At 44.1% G+C, this 20,012-nt stretch overlaps 1 protein-coding gene across 4 annotated transcripts; it reads left to right on the plus strand.

The window, feature by feature from the left end:
- The first annotated feature begins 2,389 nt into the window (after window positions 1-2,389).
- Window positions 2,390-19,284, plus strand: LOC147450603 (pentatricopeptide repeat-containing protein At1g15510, chloroplastic-like). Of its 4 annotated transcripts, none has more exons than XM_086519774.1 (3): window positions 2,390-2,882; window positions 16,303-16,408; window positions 16,499-19,284. In XM_086519774.1, exons 2-3 carry the CDS (start codon window positions 16,311-16,313, stop codon window positions 18,402-18,404), a joined length of 2,004 nt encoding a protein of 667 aa, XP_086375900.1. In that variant the 5' UTR covers window positions 2,390-2,882; window positions 16,303-16,310; the 3' UTR covers window positions 18,405-19,284. The 4 variants fall into 4 exon arrangements, with proteins under 4 accessions (XP_086375900.1, XP_086375899.1, XP_086375901.1 ...); XM_086519773.1 differs by having other exon boundaries at window positions 2,390-2,711; XM_086519775.1 differs by lacking the exon at window positions 2,390-2,882 and having other exon boundaries at window positions 2,898-16,408; window positions 16,499-16,568; window positions 16,639-19,284.
- The last annotated feature ends 728 nt before the right edge of the window (window positions 19,285-20,012 follow it).

The following is a 20,012-nucleotide window of genomic DNA, read 5'->3' on the forward strand; positions in this document are numbered from 1 at the left end:
TCTATTGAGAATATTTGAAAAGAGGCTTCATGGAGTCAACGTGAATCAAAAGGATGAATGCAAGAAAGAATACGACAAATTGTGCCAGGATTGAGAAGTATCGTCAACAAGCTAGGTGCTTTGACAAAGGTTCAAGGTTCAAAACTTTCAGATATCCGAGCTACCTCAAATAAATTAAGTGCTTTGGCTAGTAGATTAGTTCGACCAAAGCAACGTCAAGTTTCTCAACGACTTGATCCTACTAATCCTACTAATGGTAGAAATATGTAATGCTATGCTGTATCTTCATCAAACTGTACTTTTTAATCGAGTCACTATCAATTTGTCAAATGTATTTAGTTTAGAGGATATAATTAGATGTTCCTTTTTATATTGATTTTCTATTATGCATAAGGATGTCCTTTTAGTGATTGATCAAAATTATAGCAAGTATATTATATTTATAATATGAGATCTATTTGCACTTGATTTCATAGATGGTATCTGGACCACATATATTATCACCTGGTCATGCACGACGTAGCCAACTATGTGATGATTCAAAACATCCACAATTTTGTAACAAATTGTCTCATAGATCATTTTGGCCTTTTGGAAACGTTAGTATAACATTTCATTTCTTTCTCTCTATCTTCACAATTATGTAAGAGTTTAGTCTCATAGGACTTTTAGCCTGTTGAAGACGTAAATATCATTTCATTTCTTTCTCTCTATCTTATATTTTTATGGATTATTTTAATTTACCATTTTCGGTCACTTGTCATCTATGTGTGTGTGTGTGTGTGTGTGTGTGTGAACCAAAACATTCACAATTTTGTAACCATTTGGTCTCATAGGTCATTTTGGCCTTATAAAGACGTTAATATAACATTTAATTTCATTTCTTTCCATTACATTAACCTAATTTACCATTACATTAACCTAACTTACTAAAACATCTCTCTCTCTCTCTCTCTCTCTCTCTCTCTCTCAAATAATCAACAAATCAAATAAATAAATTGAAATATAATTTGCCAAGACATTTTACCTGGCTGCGCTAGCTGGTTGAACTGCCTCACCACATCACGACTCCAAACTCCTTGGCTTGCACACTTGCTGCCTCCAATAAAAATATAGATTTTTAAGTTACATTCGGACGAAGCTTAGGTGGACACACACACACACACACACACACACACACACACACACACACAGAGCGAGAGAGAGAGAGAGAGAGAGAGAGAGAGAGAGAGAGAGAGAGAGAGAGAGAGAGAGAGTTTTGCTGCGGTGTCGAGTGCATGGCAGCACGAGGAACGGCTCACTGCACCCTAATCCCTTGGCGGGAGCTCCCGGCATGCAGCGCGAGGAGGACCGGCAGCAGCAGCATTATCCGCCGAAGGGGACCCATGCCTCAAGTGCCTGCATGTGAATGAATATTTCGGCAGTCATTTTTCTTATTACTTTTGACTTTCGAGCCTGTGAACTGACCTACCCTGTGTGTGGTTCGCTTTCTGTGTCACCTGCGTGTCTGAATAGTCGTTTCCCACTCTGCTCCTTGCCTGGCTCCACTACCCTTGGCGGAAGCTCCCGGTATGCAGCGCGAGGAGACGGGCAGCAGCGCCAGTATTCTGCCACCCTGGCCACCATCGCCTGCAACCTCTCTCTCTCTCTCAACCGTGCAGCAGAATAACCTCACCCCGCCCTCATCCCTCAGCATTTCCTCTGTCCGACAGGCTTCAGAGAGTGTTCACTGCAGCATAGCGAGACAGAGACACTACTTTGTGTTTTTCTTTTGGTGGATGAGGCCGATGGTAATAGCTAGTAAGGTAACAGGGAGAGAGCGGCAGGCTCATGGTGAGAGAGAGAGAGAGAGAGAGAGAGAGAGAGGTGCTTCTCTGAGGACTGCGAGAGAGAGCAAGAGAATACCTTGCAGGATGTAAGGTGACGGCAGGCTGAGAGAGAGAGAGAGAGAGAGAGAGAGAGAGAGAGAGAGAGAGAGAGAGAGGCGCTGCTCTGAGGACTACGAGAGAGAGTAGGAGAATACCTTGCAGGAGACGTACGCCTTCTTCTTCTTCTTCTTCTCTGTCTCTCTCTCTCTCGCTCTCTCTCTCTCTCTCTCTCTTGTTTGTACTTCACGTCCAAGCAGTCTGAGGACTCTCTCTCTTTCGTTTGTACTTCACGAAGCCAATGCGAGGGCGGGGTCCTATTGTTGCAAGGCGGCCGTCAGTACTTGAAAGCCCTGCATAGCCGGCGTGTGAAAGCCTGGCAGAGCCGCCAGCTCCCTTTTTCCTTGTCGCAAGCCTTTAGCTCGCAGTGCATGACACGTGGCCCAGGAAACCCCAACGCTATATTGTGTTAGTAGATTATATTGTGTTATTGTTTATTTTTTTAATCATTTGGAGCTTTGTAGGCAGGCCTCGTGATTGTTTGTACTCTCTCTCTCTCTCTCTCTCTCACACACACACACACACACACACGCGCGCGCGCGCACAGCTTTTACCAACGAAGTTTATTTTTCTCTGAAAGGCAGCATGCTGAGGAGTGCTGCACTTGTGTCTAGCTGGAGCTCGTTCATCTACCAAACCCTTCTCTTATGTGGCAGCAGGAGGACGTCTCCTTGAATGCATCAGAAGGTTCCTTATGAATCACTATTCAGCAGAATGCCAGGCCTTCAGTTCACCATGTTTGGTCGTCGATTAAAAGATGCCGGTTGGGAGCGAAGGGAGAAGGCGGTAACCAGTTTTTTTTCTGTTTTGCTTCCAAGTTCGTCCCAGCAAAACATTAAATTTAGGAGGGAAACACTGGTTGTATGTTTCTGATAAGAACGACTGGGTAGTTGCAATTTCCTGGCGTTCTTTCATGGTTTTTGTTATGTCTACTACTCTCAAAGTTCATTATCAAAGGTAATTATTGTAGCTCCTTTTTGAGAAACAAAGTAGATATGTTGAGCCGTATCTTTTGTCGTAGTCTCCGTCACGGTTTTTATGGTTTTTCTTGGCGTTCTTTCACGGTTCTTATGGTTTTTATGATGTCTACTACTCTCAAAGCTCAACCCCAAAGGTAATTATTGTAGCTCCTTTTTGAAAAACAAAGTAAACTTGAAGTTTAATGTTGTGTCATTGTCTTCCATTGGCAAACAAAAGAAGAAGAAGAAGGGTTATTCATCTCCCAAAGAAGTTAGAAGAGGAACTGAAAAGTTGATGAGTTTACACTGCTGCAACATATGCGTGCATATGCTTCACACAACATATACACATCCCTTGGCAGAGCACTATCGGTGCAGTCTATGTAGTGTGCTAAAGAACACAACCACTTTAGCCGCAACCACAGTGCACAATATGTTCTTAGACGTGTCGATCAGGTGACAAGGAGTGAAGTGGCTCCTATTAGAGTTTGTAATCTATCTGGATGCATTCCTTCGGTCCCGGTATCTCAGAGGATTATGTGGTAGGGAGTCAGGGCGGCTGTTTTGTCGCTGTGCCCGACCTAGTGAGTTAGATATTAGAGTACTGTACTTTAAATAAAATACGGGTATTTTAGCTGTCTATGCATCCAGCTGACAATCAGCCGGAAGAGTTGGTAGGGTTGGTATCTTTACCATCTTGTCACCCATCTTGATTGTATACGTTTCTCATATAGCACTTGTTGATCTAACACCATCACCTTGCGTGTCACCTTCTGACTTGTCGTTAAGGAGAGTATGGTTGTGTGAAGAGGATAGGCTTAGGTAGTTGGAAGAAACCCTTTCAATTCAGCCCGTACAACTCCAAATCAGCACCAAATCTGAGACACAAATAAACAGCCAGCCAATTGTCTTCTCCGGACCGCTTCTTCATCTCCAAATCTGTGTTCCCATGTGATCAAAATGACTGCTCCATATGATTTTTTGTGCAGTTGGTAGACAACCTCTCTGTACTTTCAAAATTCATACCAGATCCTCGAAAGCTCGCAGTGGATACGACGATACCAGATTTGAATCGCAAAAACAGTAAGCTATCTCCTCTCCAAAACCTCTAGAAAAGCACCGAAGTGTGCTGAAAAAACATACTCGAGATTGGGAGTTGGATCTAGTATTGGAGCTTTGATACCATGTCAGAAGTCGCATTGGAAGATGGACGGGTACGGCTGAAACAATAGGTCCTCAACCTCTTATCTCCACGGTTGACAGTAAAACATCCGAATATGGAACCTCTGAGAGCAACCTAGTCATGGTGCACGCCCTCAACTGCAAAGAAATAGGAGGTAGCGGGATGGTAACTTGCACAAAATGCTAGACAGAGAGAGATTTGGCAAAATTGCTAGGTTGGCTGACCTCCCAAGAAAAACCCCACTACCCAAAAAATGAGGACAATATACGGGAAAAACAAAAAGTTGCCCGCAGATGGAAAACCTGTGGTAGAGAGCAAATAGAGAAAATGCCCTAGACCTGGAGCCACACTACATCCCACCACTGGCAGTAGAGGGTGAGTAAAACAATGGCAGAAACTTGGCCGCGAATGAGAAAACTACCTCACGTATACTGGGCACAGCCACAAAACAACCAATGCTCACTATGGCAGAAACTTGCCGCGAATGAGAAAACTACCTCACGTATACCGTGCACAGCCACAAAACAACCAATGCTCACTATGACCAGCTCCTGGGAGATGTTGGGGCACTAGCAGCTTCGCTAGGACGGTCCAAAGGGATGGTAAACTCTAGCAGTTGGTGCCGGAAGTCTAGACTCTCGACTCTATTTGTGGGTACTTGTGAGTTGATGCGTACTTTTGGAGCCAAGCAAGCCATTTTGGAGTGGCAGCCTGAAGTGTGTAGGAGAGCATTTGGAGAGCCATTGAGGGTATTTGGATTCTGGAGAGCCCTGTTAGCAAGCTTCTCCAACGACGGATTTTCCGTGTGCCATCCTGAGCTGGACCGCTTCTTGGCATGCAAACACGGTTCATGTACAAAATGATTGGACCCTTGGCTGGGACTCAAAGAATTAGTTCATGGATCTGGAGCTTGCTTATTTGTTTCGGGATCAAGATGCTTGACTTGAGTTTCTTTTTGATCGGAAACAGTTCTCCATCCCATCTTCCTCGTGCTATTGATGCAGAGGTCATAATCATAAAGTGTAACCCCTCAAATGCTTTTGCCAGTTCCGACAGGTGAGAGGCAGAGGGGCAACCTAGGTGTTGGTGAGTCTTGGGATAGGCAACTGGCTTGGCAACCCAGCCTAGTGAGTATCTTGGGCAACATGTGTTGGAAGCGTTCGATACAAGGTTGGGAAAGAGCTGAAGAAAATGTTGTAATCATGTGTTTGTGAGCCGATTTTGGATGGCCTGGACTTTATGTGTTCATGGTTCTCGCTATCAGATTGCTGGGAGCAAGATGTGTTCACTGTTCAAGTAATAAGGAACTAGGATGTGTTCTTTGTTTTAGGATAAAGGAAAGAGTATGTGTTCATTGTTCGTGAAAGTGGAGTCTTGGTTTGGGAGGTGCCCACAAGGCTTGATTTTTCAGACATCAGTGACAATGGCTGACAAATGCATTCTCCAAGCTGTATCTGTTATACAAGTTGCTAGGGTGTCCATGGTCAGTTCTGCTTTGACTATTTCATCAACTTCAGTATACTATGAGCTGTAGAGGAGGTGTTAAAGTTATGCATCTGTAACGTTTCAGGCAAGGGGAGGCGGAAAACTCAATCACTAAGCACATGAAAAGAATAATGCTCAGAGACAGAACATAGGTGGTCGAGGAAATTTTTCAAGGCAAGGGAGTCCAAGAGGTCATGGTAATGTACAACGTAACATTACAGGTCAACATGGCAATGTTGTATGTTGGTGTTGTGGGAGACATGGTCACTTTGAACGTGATTGTCTAGACAGGAGGCAACAAAATAATAATGCAACCACTAGCAGGAATATAGATGAGCCTGAGAGGCTATTTGTGGTGCAATATATGTTAAATACTATGTTTGCAAATGTGACAAAATTTGGTGATAATGTCTGGTATGTGGATTCAAGCAGAGTTACCCGGAACGTGGAACGGGAACGGCGACGGGGACCCCCGCGGAACGGGGGAACGGCCAGGGGTCCGGAACGGGAACGGCACGTGCCACGGAACGGGAGGCATACAAAACACTTAAATAATGCAATTTTTAGCTCTACATGTTTGAATTTTGAATACAAGTAGTATTGAAGTCCTTTGACTCTAATACTCACAAAAAACTCGATTCGAAGACCCCTAGGCCATGGATGACGTGAGAGGGAGAGGGAGAGAGGGAGGGAGAGAGCTTGAGAGAGAGAGAGGGAGAGAGCTTAAGAGAGTGAGAGACTCAAGAGAGGGAGAGAGCTTGAGAGAGTGAGAGGGAGAGAGCTTGAGAATCGAGAGTTGAGAGAGCTTAAGGCTTAAGCCTTAGACCTTGAGGGCATGTGGGTTTGCTTGAGAAGGGAATGGGTGTGAGGGGGTGCATTTTGAGTCCTTGCACACTTTAAAAAACTCCTAATGTTCTGTCACAAGGCGGGCACCACGTGCCAATAGAAAAGAACAGACTAAACAACTTTAAGCACTTCAAATAACAACTGAATTGAGAGAGAGAGAGAGAGAGAGAGAGAGAGAGAGAGAGAGAGAGTGGCGAAATTCATCCCAGAGAGTATTGGCCCAAACCTTGGCGCTCCTTTCGGTATTTCTTTATATTGCATCTCACAGTACAAGCCGACTCCAGAATCTGCACCTTCTCCAGGAAGCATGCAGAGAATGAGCCCTAGCCTCATATTTAAAGACCCTTGGCCTAAAAAGCAGTTTACATGCAAAGCTTTCAAACTCAAAAGCTTCTGGTCCAAAAAGCAATGCCAAAGGCTACCAGCGTAAATCACGGAAATCCGTACAGCCTGCCACGTCATCAACCAATGCAATTGTCAAAAATCTGCCTGCTGGGTTAGGGTTAGGGTTTTTGCAGTTTTAGGATTAGGGTTTCCAGAATTAGGGCTTGCAGGTTTTACGGTTAGTGTTTTCAGAATTAGGGTTTGCAGGTTTTAGGGTTAGGTTTTCCAGAATTAGGGTTTGCAGGTTTCAGGGTTAGGTTTCCAGAATGAGGGTTTCAACAATTAGGGTTTTAGCCCCTCGGCCACATCTGTAAGTTGGCTCCATTCTTTAGGCTTTGACACGTCAACAGTTTGTTACATGTTCACTACAAATTTGCAAAAAACTGCCATTATTTTTGAGAGTTGGCCATTCTGGGGCCGTTCCGGGCCATTTTGGAGCCGTTTTGATCGACCATTCTGGTATCAAGTGGTCACCTGGAACGACAACGTTCTGAGATGTTCCGGCTTGGCCAAGGGGGAGGGAATGACGTTTCGGCGTTCCAGGGCCTAGGGAACGTGTTCCCGGTAACTATGGATTCAGGTGCTTTAAATCACATGACTAGTCATGATGAGTGGTTCAAGGAAATGCAGATTTTGCAGAGTCTTGGCTATGTAGAGACTGGGGATGATATTGCACATCCCATTATGCATACAAGAAATGTACCATTGTCTATGACAAATGGTAAAGTACGTGGCTCATGTATTGCATGTACCTAATATCACAAAGAATTTGTTTTCTATTAGACAGATGGGTGAGCAGCGTTTGCAGGTTAGGTTAAGCTTTGATGGTCTCTTTGTTGAAGAGCATAAGAAGGATAAAAAGTTGGTTGCGGCAAGGAAAGAAAGTAGGCAGAATGTTTACCTTGAATGTAAGTGTGCCCGAGGTGAATGCTGCCATGTTTGCACAAGGTGTATGAGTTGTTGCATATATTGAGATTTGACACAAGAATATTGGTCATGTAAATTTGCAAAGGTTGAAGAAGATGCAAACTAAAGAGATGGTTATAGGTTTACAAACCTTTAAAGTTACTGAAACGCAGAAAATTTGTGAGGCTTGTTAGTTTGGAAGTAGGAAAGAGCATCGTTTCCTCATGACAAGCATGTAAGCAAAAATGCATCGATTTTAGTTCATATAGATGTATGGGTTCTGGCAAAAACTACGTCTGCAGGTACTATGTGAGCGTCATTGATGACCATACAAGAAAGGTATGGGTCTATTTCATGAAGCAGAAAAGAGAGGTGTTTACACACTTACAAAAATCTCAAGGCTATGGTTGAAAAACAGCATGGAAAGCATGTAAAGTGTCTGAGGTCAGATGAAGGGGGAGAATACTTGTCCAATGAGTTAAATGGTTTTGTGAAAAAGCATGGATTTTAGACTCTAGAGGCAATTTCATCCAAGTATACTCAGCAAAACGGTGTTGCTGAATGGAAGGACATGCATATAGGAGAGATAATGAGAAGAATATGCCTCATTGTTATTGGGTTGAGGCTGTTGCTACAGGTGTTTACATTATGAACAAGACCCCATTGCTGTAGTGCATGGTGAAAATGGTGACTTGCCGCGACGATGACGGCGGCGATGACGACGAGGCTATGGCTGAATCTGAAAACTCTTCCGTCGACGTGGCTGCAATGGAACGACCGACTGCAACGAGGGAAGGGCTGATCTGCTGGGGGTGGTGCGGCGGGAAGCTAGGAAAGGCAAAAACACTGGCTGTCTTGGCTGAAAACACTGATCATCAAGGCTGAAATCTCTGATGGAGAAGAAGGCTGAAAATGCTAGGTGTTGGCCTGCGATCCTAGGTCTGCAGGTTCCTTTGTTGCTGCTGCCTCTTCTATCTTCCACTAGCACCCAAGGGATTTCTTTTATAGGTCCTTTAGCCATTTGCCCTACCTACATTCCGACAAGGGTAAATGAAAAGTCACTTATTAATAAAATGGCTTAAGAGACGGTTCACAAGCGGTAAAATGCTTATATGCTGAAATGGTGTCCTGTGCAAGAGAGGGTGTGCAACTATGACTGGCATGGACATGCACGTCTTGTTGCTCACAGAGGTGCCAGGCTATGTCCTAAGCTAATGACTCATGAATGCTAGACTCTAGCAGAAGCATGTCCATGTAGCGCAAGTGAAGTGCGCACGTGACATCCCCCCCTGTTTAAGGCAAGGCACAACTGCCTGTTGGGTTAAAGGCCTAAATAACCCCTTTTTGTACATTTTTATACTTTGTCTTGGTTCATATTGAACGTGGACACATTTTTTAAAGGTCACTTATAATAAAAGTGGGAAAACCCAAAACTCACTTATTGAGTTTTCCCCAAAAACGTGAGCTCTCTCTCTCTCCCTCTTCGTTCTGCTTCCTCTCTTGCTAGCTTTCGCCACCCCTCTCTGCACACACACTGCACATCTTCGCATGCTCTATCACTTGCACACACCGCCGCACGCTCATCAACTGGTATCAGAGCCAGATTAGGGTTTCAGAAGCTTTGCGTAGGAGGCTGGACAGTAGGCGAAAGGCTTCTCTCGCGTCAAATTTTCGCTTTCATCGCGAAGCCCCTTGCTTCCGGTGTCACCTAGGGTGATTAGGGTTTCCAAAACAGCCTAAAACAGGCTGAAATTAGGTCAAAACAGGTAAAAACCAAAAAATTACAGGCCAAAACAGCAAAACGCAGGTGTTCTATATCGATTCCCGTGAATGCCCCTTGCTTTTCCCACTCAAAACAGGTCCATTTGATGCAAATTGATACGCCAAAACAGTAAATTTGCAGAAAATTCAGAATTGGACTGTTTTTATGTACACAAATTGAGGTTTATGTACGCCTTTTGTGGGTTTATGCAAGTACGCATTGGGGATATTTGTTAATTGCTGAAATTTTCAGCACATTGTATGTAACGTGCGGTACATTGTGATCACTGAAAATTTTCAGATTTTGTGTAGACACTTTCTGTTGCATTTTTATCCGTGCAAATGGCCTCTACTTCCTCGTCGTCTGATGCCAAGAGCTTGATGGAAATCAAGCGATTTGACGGTACAGGTTTCGACCTATGGCAGGACAGGATGCAGGGGATTTTGTTCCTCAAGGATTGTGAGGACGCCCTTTTGGCTGTAAAGCCTGAGGATATACCGTATGAGGATTGGGCCAAGCTCAACAAGAGGGCAAAGGCCTATATCAAAATGGCTGTGACCGATGACATTCCGGTGGACATAAAGGGCTTGGACACTGCACATGCAATTTGGCATAAGTTGAAGGCCACTTATGAGAATGCCACCCCTGTGAATCAGGTGCATTTGATGCGCAAACTGGTGAACATGATGCTTGACGAAGCCAAGTCGGCTTCTGAGCACTTAAGTGCTTTCACCAGTGTTATGAGTCAGCTACAGGATACTGGGCTTCAACCTTTTGATGACAAGTTGAAAGCCATATTTTTGTTGATGACTTTGCCAGACTCTTGGGAAACGCTTGTGGTTTCTTTGAGTAATAGCCCCGACCTCACATATGATGGAGTGCAAGGCTTCATCTTAAATGAGGAAAGTAGACGCAAGTCTAGTGGTGGGGAAGGTGGCACTGGGCAGTTCTGCTTACAATGCGAGAGGCAGAAGTCAGAAGCAAAATACAGGTACCAAGACTCAAAACAAGAGCAAAAGCAAGTCTAGGGATAAGGATGTGACTTGTTATCAGTGTGGCAGAAAAGGCCATAAGAAGCAAGATTGCAGGTATTTCAAGAAAGAGCAGGAAAGAAAGAAGGAATCACAGGAGAAGAAGAAGACAGAGGATAAGAAAGGGGAAAAATTAGCAGGTACCTCCTCCAAGGATTCGGAGATTGTCAATGTATCCTCTAGTGTGGTTATCACAGAGTTATCCGACAGTGAGGAGATCTTGGTTGCAGCTTCATGCCCCTCAGATTTTGTTGTAGCAAATGCAGAAGACATGCTTATCTCACGTAGAGATGTCATTGATGCATTGCTAAGTGCAAATGATGGCCTTACATAGTCTTGGATAGTAGACTCGGGTGCTTCATTTCATGTGACTCCATTTGTGGAGTGTTTTGCTTCTTATCATGCAGGCAAGTATGGCAAGGTTTACCTTGGGGATAACCATGCTTGTGACATTGAAGGAATGGGCACTGTGCGCTTGGCATTAAACAATGGCCAAGAGTTTATGCTTAAAGATGTAAGGTATGTACCAGGTATCAAGAAGAGTCTATTGTCTGTTGGCCAGATGGATGCACAGGGTTATACAACTATTTTTGCTGGGGGTTCATGGAAGTTGCTTAAGGGATCAATGCTCATTGTCAAGGGATGCAAGAGTGGTACATTGTACTATTTACATGGCAAAGCTTTGCCTGGCTAGTTTCTTACAGTGGCCGAAGTTGCTTCTCATTTGGAGTTGTGGCACAAAAGACTTGGCCATATGAGCCAGAAGGGACTTGATGTGCTCTCCTCTTTGAAGAGGGTTGATGTAAAGGGCACCAAGTTAGATTTTTGTAATGACTGTTTGTATGGTAAACAAAAGAAGTCTTCTTATTATTCTGGTGTCTCGCACAAAGCTAATGCTCTTGATTTAATTCACTCCGATGTATGTTCAATGCCTGTTAAGTCTTTTGGTGGTGCATCATACTTTGTTACATTCATTGATGATTGCACTAGGAAAGGCTGGGCATATTTGTTAAAGAATAAGAGTGAGACATTTAATGCATTTAAGAGGTTTCATGCTTTTGTGACCACGCAAAAGGGTAGTAAGCTTAAATGTCTGAGATCTGACAATGGGGGGGAGTACACGTCTGCTGAATTTCAGCGTTATTGCGAAGAATATGGGATTAAAAGGGAGTTGACAGTCCCTTATAATCCATCTTCTAATGGTGTGGCTGAGAGGTATAACCGTACTTTATGTGAGAGTGCGTTGGATGTTGTCCACGGCTAATCTCTCTCATGGTTTTCGGGAGAGGCTTTGAAAACTGCAGTTCATGTATGCAATCGCTCTCCGAAGAGTACGCTAAAAAATGACATTCCAGAGGAGGTTTGGTCTGGCAAACCTGCCTCTTATGATCATTTGAGAGTGTTTGGTTGCGAGGCTTTTGTCCATGTTCGTAATGACTTGAGGACAAAGCTAGATGCCAAGTCCATCCAAGGACTCTTCCTAGGTTATGGAGAAGAGGGTGAAATGGGCTACAAGATATGGTTGCCTCAGTTTAAGAGGGTAGTACGCAGCCGAGATGTAGTGTTCAATGAGGCTAAATTGCTGAAAAATGCTACATCTTCTGAAATTGACAAGAAATCGGTCAAATTTCAGCCTCTCTTGCCACCTATTGACGTTGAAAAAGAGCCTCAGGATGCATTACCGCAAGCTGAAATTGATAATCAGCCGGTTAACCTTGAGCCAGAAGAGGTAGGACATGATTTAGATGCTCCAAATGAGGATGGATAGCCACCTGTCATGGCTGAAAATGATTTTCAGCAGCATGAGCACGCTGAAAATGAGTTGCCTCCTGATGTAGAACCTGTGCCTGAGAATGTAGATCATTGGGTACGCAGGTCTACTCGTGTCAGAAGGTTGATACAGCGCTTTGACCCCTCTTTGTATCATGTTATGTTGATAGATGAGGGAGAGCCTGTCACCAGGAGGTGTATTTTTCCTGTTGCCTTCCGTAAATAAGTATTAGATATATTTATTTTATTTTTACTTGTTTGTCCCAAAACCCTTGAAAAGGTGCAAGTGGACATTGCATGGCCAGTGTGAAACGGCTGCAGCCAAATGGGTTTCTCACATCGGGGATCTAGGTCGGTCAGATAGGGACTGCCCGGGCCAGTTAGCACTGAATTCTGATGAGTATGGAAGCTCGTGTGCGCCAAACTGGAATTTGGGCCACTTGTCAAGTCACTGCAACTTTATAAGTTGAAAGGGGCCAGTAAATTAACCCACATTGTAGATGGTGTTCAAATGGTAGTCTTCAATGATGGTCAGGAGACCGATAGGGACGCCATGGAAGCATCTCCTAAAATTTAGGGAACTGCTATTTTTGACCAGAAAATGTGTTCGCGTCATTAGCTCTGGAATGACAAGGGGAACATTTTATTGCTCTGCTGCCAAGTCAACTGACGCACGAGTTGAGATATTTTTAGCAGGGAAAGCCCAAACTCAGAAACTGGGCGACGTGTCAGCCTGTGAGCGATTCTGCCACTATGGGAGGCAAAAACGAGCTGCATATCAACAAAGGGGACGCCATTTTCAGCCTTAGGTGGATTGTAGCAGGTACAGAAGCTATGGAATGCTTACCTTGCCCTCTATGCACAGTATGGTGACGGGAGTGATGCCCCGCACGCTACATACTGCTCTCTTTCTTCCCTACGTACAATATGTTATGCCCCACTAGTGGGCTTCTCATTTGACCTATGTACAGTTCTGGGGGTTTATGCGCGTTTGCCAAGGCAAGAGCCTTTTGAACAAGAACCGGATTAGCTAATTGCTAATCCCCCACAGGTACGCACAGTTCCATCACGAAAGATTGCGAGTTTGGAGAGTTTTCTCGCGTGAAAACTCGTCCAATTCACAGGGGAACTGTCGCATTGCGTGCGGGAGCCCTTGGGACACGCGTAGGCGTGTTCGCTCCACAAAAAACGATCCGAAACAGGGAATTACAGCCTGCTGTGTTTTTCTGCAGGTTTAGGGTTTCGCACCTAAACTGCAAGGGAACATCGGGGGAGCCTCGTGAGAGCCTTGGGATGCGTGTACAGGCTTTTGGGCTCCCGGCAGTGAAAAACAGAGAATTACAGCCCGCTGAATTTCTGTGACAGCTCACCAGAAAGCTTCCATATATCGAGGGAATCCGTCCTAGACAGGTGTTTTTGACCTACAGGGGTTTTTGTGCTGTTATGTTGTCGAAATCCGATAAAAAACCTGCGTTTTCAGCCCTCGCTAGGTTTGGACAGCTTTGTGAAAGCTTGTGCTAAGTGGTCGGATCGTCTACCTTAATTTGAATAAAGAAATACCGAAAGGGGCGCCAATCTTTGGGGCCTACAGGGTGTCGGTCTCGTGTGCGCAGTGACATTCTAGTCGCTGGACGCAACTGTGTTCTCTTCCCTTCTCAGTGCTCTGTGTAAAGTTAACAGGTAATTGAAATAGTACCGCCCTCTACGTTGTACGGGCCGGTTATAGAAAGAGGCAAAATCATGTGAGTTAAGCAGTAAGTGGGAGCTTGCGATGCAAGAGGAAATCAAATATTTGCATGCAAACAATACTTGGGATCTTGTGCCATTGCCTAAAGGAAGAAAGGCTCTTCCTAACAAATGGGTTTACAAGGTCAAATGTGTTGATGGAAAGCCCAAGTATAAAGCAAGGTTAGTTGCCAAAGGGTATGCACAGAAAGAGGGGATTGACTTTCAAGAGATCTTTTCTCCTGTTGTAAAGCTTACGACATTGCGTGTCCTTTTTGCTCTTGCTGCAGTGCTTGACTTAGAATTGAATCAAATGGATGTAAAAACAGCTTTTCTTCATGGTGACATTGATGAAGATATCTACATGAAGCAACCTGAGGGTTTTGTAGTTCCTGATAGAAAGGAACTTGTATGCAAACTAAGAAGGGCACTGTATGGTTTGAGGTAGTCATCACGTCAGTGGTACAAAAAGTTTTGATACTTTTATGCTGTCTCAAGGCTTTAAACGCAGCCATTCAGACCATTGTTTGTAGACAAAGAAGGATAATGATGGAAGTCCTATAATCCTTGTGCTATATGTAGATGATATGTTGATTGCTGGGAAGCATAAGTCTACCATTGATGCTCTTAAACGTCAGCTGAATTTAGCTTTTGCAATGAAGGATTTAGGTGATGCTGAGCACATCTTGGGCATGAGAATCAAGAGAGATAGAAAGCTGAAATTTCTCTTCTTATCTCCAGAAAAGTACATTGCTAAAGTACTTGACAGGTTTAACATGGCTGAAGCTAAGTCACTTGGAGTACCTTTACCTCCACACACAAAACTTAGCAAAGCCTATTGCCCAAAGGATGATGATGTGGCAGTGAATGCTATGAAGGGAATCTCTTATGCATCAGCTTGTGGTTCTCTTATGTATGCGATGGTTGCCACTCGTCCTGACATTGCCCATGCGGTGGGAGTTGTTAGTAGGTACATGTCCAATCCCGGCAAAGCACATTGGGAAGCTGTGAAATGCATTCTGAGATACTTGTCAGGTACACAATCTAGGTGTATATGCTATGGCAAAAGTGACCTGAAGTTGCAGGGTTATTGTGATGCAGATATGGCAGGTGACTTGGATACCAGGAAGTCCACTAGTGGCTATGTGTTTGCTATTGCTGGTGGTGCTGTCTCTTGGTGTTCACGACTGCAGAAAATTGTGGCATTGAGTACTACTGAGGTTGAATATATTTCAGCCACCGAGGCTTCTAAAGAGGCCATATGGTTGGGCAGAATTGTCAAAGAGCTTGGTATGCCTGCTAGTACTCCTGTCTTGGGATGTGATAGCCAAAGTGTTGTCTATTTGGCCAAGAATGCCATGTTTCATGCACGGACAAAGCACATTGATGTGCGATACCACTTCATACGACAAGTATTGGAGGATGGTCTAGTCACCTTGACTAAGATTCACACACAGGATAACCCTGTAGATGTTCTCACCAAGAGTCTTGCTAAGGCTCAACATGAGCATTGTATACAGCTAGTGGGAGTTGGTTAACTTAAAGGCGTCATTTATGCCTTTAAGTGGGAGGTTGTTGGGTTAAAGGCCTAAATAACCCCTTTTTGTACATTTTTATACTTTGTTCAGGTTCATATTGAACCTGGACACATTTTTTAAAGGTCACTTATAATAAAAGTGGGAAAACCCAAAACTCAATATGAACCTGGACACATTTTTTAAAGGTCACTTATAATAAAAGTGGGAAAACCCAAAACTCACTTATTGAGTTTTCCCCAAAAACGTGAGCTCTCTCTCTCTCCCTCTTCGTTCTGCTAGCGTTTCCTCTCCTGCTGGCTTTCGCCACTCCTCTCTGCACACACACTGCACATCTTCGCGTGCTCTATCACTTGCACACACCGCCGCGCGCTCATCACTGCCGAACTTCTATTCTAGGAAAAATTTCAATGCACTTATAAAGTAACATTCATCTTCCAGTACTTCCTTAGCTACTAGTGCACTTCCTTTTTCATTTTCCTTCAACATGTGCTTTCTCTTTTCAGTGTAGTTGTTTTTAGAGAAAGAAAGGCCATGTTAAAGCCTAAAATACATCAAAATTAAATTCTTGATGACATGAAAGAGAGAGAGAGAGAGAGAGAGAGAGAGAGAGAGAGAGAGCAGGTTCGATTGTGAGATTCTATGAAGTTGTTATCAGTTAGAAAGGGCTTCAATGCTTTTGTCTTTTGCACAGCCTGCACACCTCTTACTGCTTGGTGTGTATGTCGCTTCCCATATCTGCAACTTTTTGTTTGTTTTGATCACCTTCAAGCCTATCCATTTGCGCTCAGGTGTTGCAATGCCAGCTAGACAGAGGTATCCTGAGATCAGCAGGCTCTCAAAACCGTACTTGAGTTCAATTGTTAATAAAAAAAGCTTCAATGAGGATCTTGCAAGGTATTTACTGCACTAAAAGTTGCACTTATTGATGACTTATCACATTTACAATTCCCCGCAATGGATTACTATTCCTTGTTTGTGCTGAAGGAAGCTGTGCAAGGAGAAGCGGCTTGAAGCAGCAATTGACGTGGTTGTCTCCCTTGTGGATTACCAAAAGGTTTGTGCCTCCACAGACATTCTATATTGTCTGTTGCAAGGTTGCATTCACAAGAAGTGCTTGACATCAGGCAGGAAAGTGCATCAGCTTATCAAGAGAAGTCGTTTCAAGATTGACTCTTTTCTAGGGAGCCACCTCATTCGCATGTTTGCTGAGTGTGGAAGCATTACAGAAGCTAGTCAAGTCTTCAAAGAACTACCTGATGCCACTGTTTACACATGGAGTGCTCTCATTTCAGCTCATGCCAAGCTTGATCAAGGTGAAGAGGCTGTTAGATTGTTTGGAGATATGCAACGGTGTTCAGGTATTTGTCCCAATTCTTACACTTTTGTTGCTATCCTCAAAGCTTGCGCGAGCATACCAGCCCTTTTGCAGGGGAGACTAGTGCATTCTTTTGCAATTGAGTGGTCTCTTGACTCGGATTTACATCTATGTAATACTCTTATTGATATGTATGCGAAATGTAACAGCTTGATCAATGCACGTGTTATATTTGACAGGTTGGTCCAAAGAAGCCTGGTTACATGGAATGCAATGATCTCAGGATATGCTCAGCATGGACATGGTGTTGAGGCTTTTCACGTGTTCGAAGTTATGCTACAAGGAAGAGAATTACCTGATAAAGTGACTTGCATGAGTGTCTTGAAAGCTTGCTCTACTGCTGAGTCGTCTTATGCAATTGGCAGGCTGGTGCATGTCTTTGTGGTGGAAATGGAGTATGACAAGGATGATCATCTGCAAAGCTCCCTCATTGATATGTACACCAAGTGTGGGGATCTTGCAGGAGCTCAGAATATTTTTGACCGTGTCCAGGTTGAGCAGAGTGTCATTACATGGAATGCGATGATTTCAGGATGTGCTAATCAAGGTTGGACTCAAGAGGCATTGCATTTCTTTGGGCTTATGCAGAAGGCAAGTTTATTGCCAGACACGGTCACATTAATGAGTGTATTGCGAGCATGTGCTGGACTAAATTCTGGGGATGATGGGAGGATTTTTCATGCTTTCATTGTTGAGAGTTTTAATGTAATACCCACACCGTTGGGGAACACACTTCTTGACATGTATGCCAAGTGTGGGAATGTCTTTGATGCTGACAGAATTTTCCAAACACTTCCAAAAGAGGATGTTGTAACGTGGACTGCAATGATTGGTGCGCACGTCTCTTGCAGAAACGGTAACGAGGCTCTTCAAATGTTTTGGCAAATGCGAGAGGAGGGTGCAGACCCTAATGAGATCACTTATGCAAATGCTTTAAAAGCTTGTTCCATTACAGCCAGTGTTGAACATGGGAAGCTCATTCATGCTGATGCAGTTTCAAGTAGTTTGGAATCAGATGCTTTGTTGGGTGGTGCTCTTGTTGATATGTATTCAAAATCTGGAAGCATAGACAACGCGGCAAGCGTTTTTGCCAAGTTATCGAAGCGAAGTGTTGTAACATGGAGTTCAATGTTTGCAGGTTTTGCTATGAATGGCCATTATGGACTGGCTTGGAAGTGCTTACAGGACATGCAATTGGAGGGCTTTAGACCGGATAGTGTAACAATGCTCTCTCTATTGTCAGCTTGTAGCCAATTTGGCTCAATGAAGGAAGGGTGCTCGCATTTCAAATCAACATTTGAAGGGCATTCTGCTGCTCCATGGGTGGAGCATTACACATGCTTGCTTGACCTTCTTGTTCAGGCTGGGTGTCCAACAGAAGCTAGAAGTCTGTTTGAGACAATGCCGTTACGATCTGATACTGTTGGCTGGATGTCTTTACTCCAGAATTACCAACGATCTGGCCATGCTAAGCTCGCGCATGGATGTTTTGATCGTGTAGTGGGTTACGCCTGACGGGCGGACGTGTGTGAGAATGAGGTGGCGAAAGATGGTTGGTTGGAGAGTGCATCCGTTGCTCTGTGAAAACACCTAGAGCAGACCCCTCGCCCATCCCTGCTACATGGCAGAGATGCACAAAAACAGTGTTGCGACGAGCCCTGGTTGGAATTGAGCCGTCGACCTCGTGCTACAATGGCAGACACGTTTCCAGCTGGGCTACGCCCATTTGACAAGCATTAAGTGGAATCCTTAAATATAAAGCGATGTACCCCTGTGTGACAGGCAGGGTGCCCAAAACAGCCTTTTATGGCCTTGTGTGTGGTGCCTGCGTCTGACAGGGGTCTTAGTAACACCCTTGATATGGCAAGTTGCAGATGATAAATTTTTCAAGAAAGCATTTTGAATGTGTTATGATAACATTGACCTTTGTGAAGCCTCTCAACGAAAATTGGTCAAAACAAGACCTCTTGAGTCTGAGAAACTTCTTGAAGGGTTCCCCCTTCATAAATACCTCGACCTTTTCGAAACCTCAAAATTAATGGACATGGATATCCTTCTGCACAAGCCTGGAATTGTGCGCTCGGGCTCTAGGTGAGCTCCTCTGCGACGCTAAATGAAAAAGGCAGACCTAAAAGAACGGTTGGTGATGACTGAACTGCAATAGGTTGCATATGCATACAATGCTCTTGTCTATAATTGGGACCCGATTCTTTTTACCCCTCATTTGAGAGGGAAAGAACAAGTGTTAAGGGAGACACTCCTTTCTCTGAGTGCATCTCTTAAGAGGTAATAAATTGGGATTAAAGTCCTTGGTTCTTAATAATTATTTCATTGTCTCCAAAGGTATTTAATCCAGGAAGAGGCGACATTGCATAAAACTGGGAGCAATTCTTGTTGTGCGCGAACTCACCGAAGGTACTAGGTAATAGCGTGTGGAGTGAGTGGGCAAACCTCATATGAAGGGAAATGTGGGTGTGAGTGCCTTCAAGCTAGGCAAAGCTCATATGGAGGGAATTGACAAGTAATCAACTTTTACGGGTAAGGCAATGTCCATCTTGGGTAAAAGTCTGAATTAGCTTCAATGCCATGGAGAGAGTGGCGATTTAATTGTGGTGCAACGAGAGGCAATGCATTGGCATGAGAGGAGCTGAATGGTTTTGTATGTAAATGTGTGGCTCATACAACCATGTGACCGGCATTAAACAACTATCGTTTTTGAGGTTTTGCCTCTTTGCAGTTGCTTCCTCAAGCGGAACTCTTTCATTGTATGTTCAAGCATATGAAATCATTACCTTGTTAGTGTCTTGTATTTTAAACCCCCCCCCCCCCCCCCCCCCCCCCCCCCCCCCCCCGAAGAGGCACCTGCCCGTCCAACTTTCAACATGGTATCCAAGCACTTGGTTAGGGACTAGGCTTCTCACATTTAGAACTTAATTAGTATTAGTGCTAATCCTCAGTAGTGGCATGGGGAGAAACTTCTCGATTTTGCCCATCTATTACTACGAGGTGTCTACAAATTGGTCTAGCCATACAGATGAGTTAGAAAACTCCGGTTGTAGACAATTTATGGAAGCTTTACATTTAGGCACCACTTGTAACTTAGAAGTTGTGCTGAACCCAACA

Source organism: Adiantum capillus-veneris, chromosome 9 (assembly GCF_014529385.1).
Source record: "Adiantum capillus-veneris isolate H3 chromosome 9, ASM1452938v2, whole genome shotgun sequence".
Taxonomy (NCBI): Eukaryota; Viridiplantae; Streptophyta; class Polypodiopsida; order Polypodiales; family Pteridaceae; genus Adiantum; species Adiantum capillus-veneris.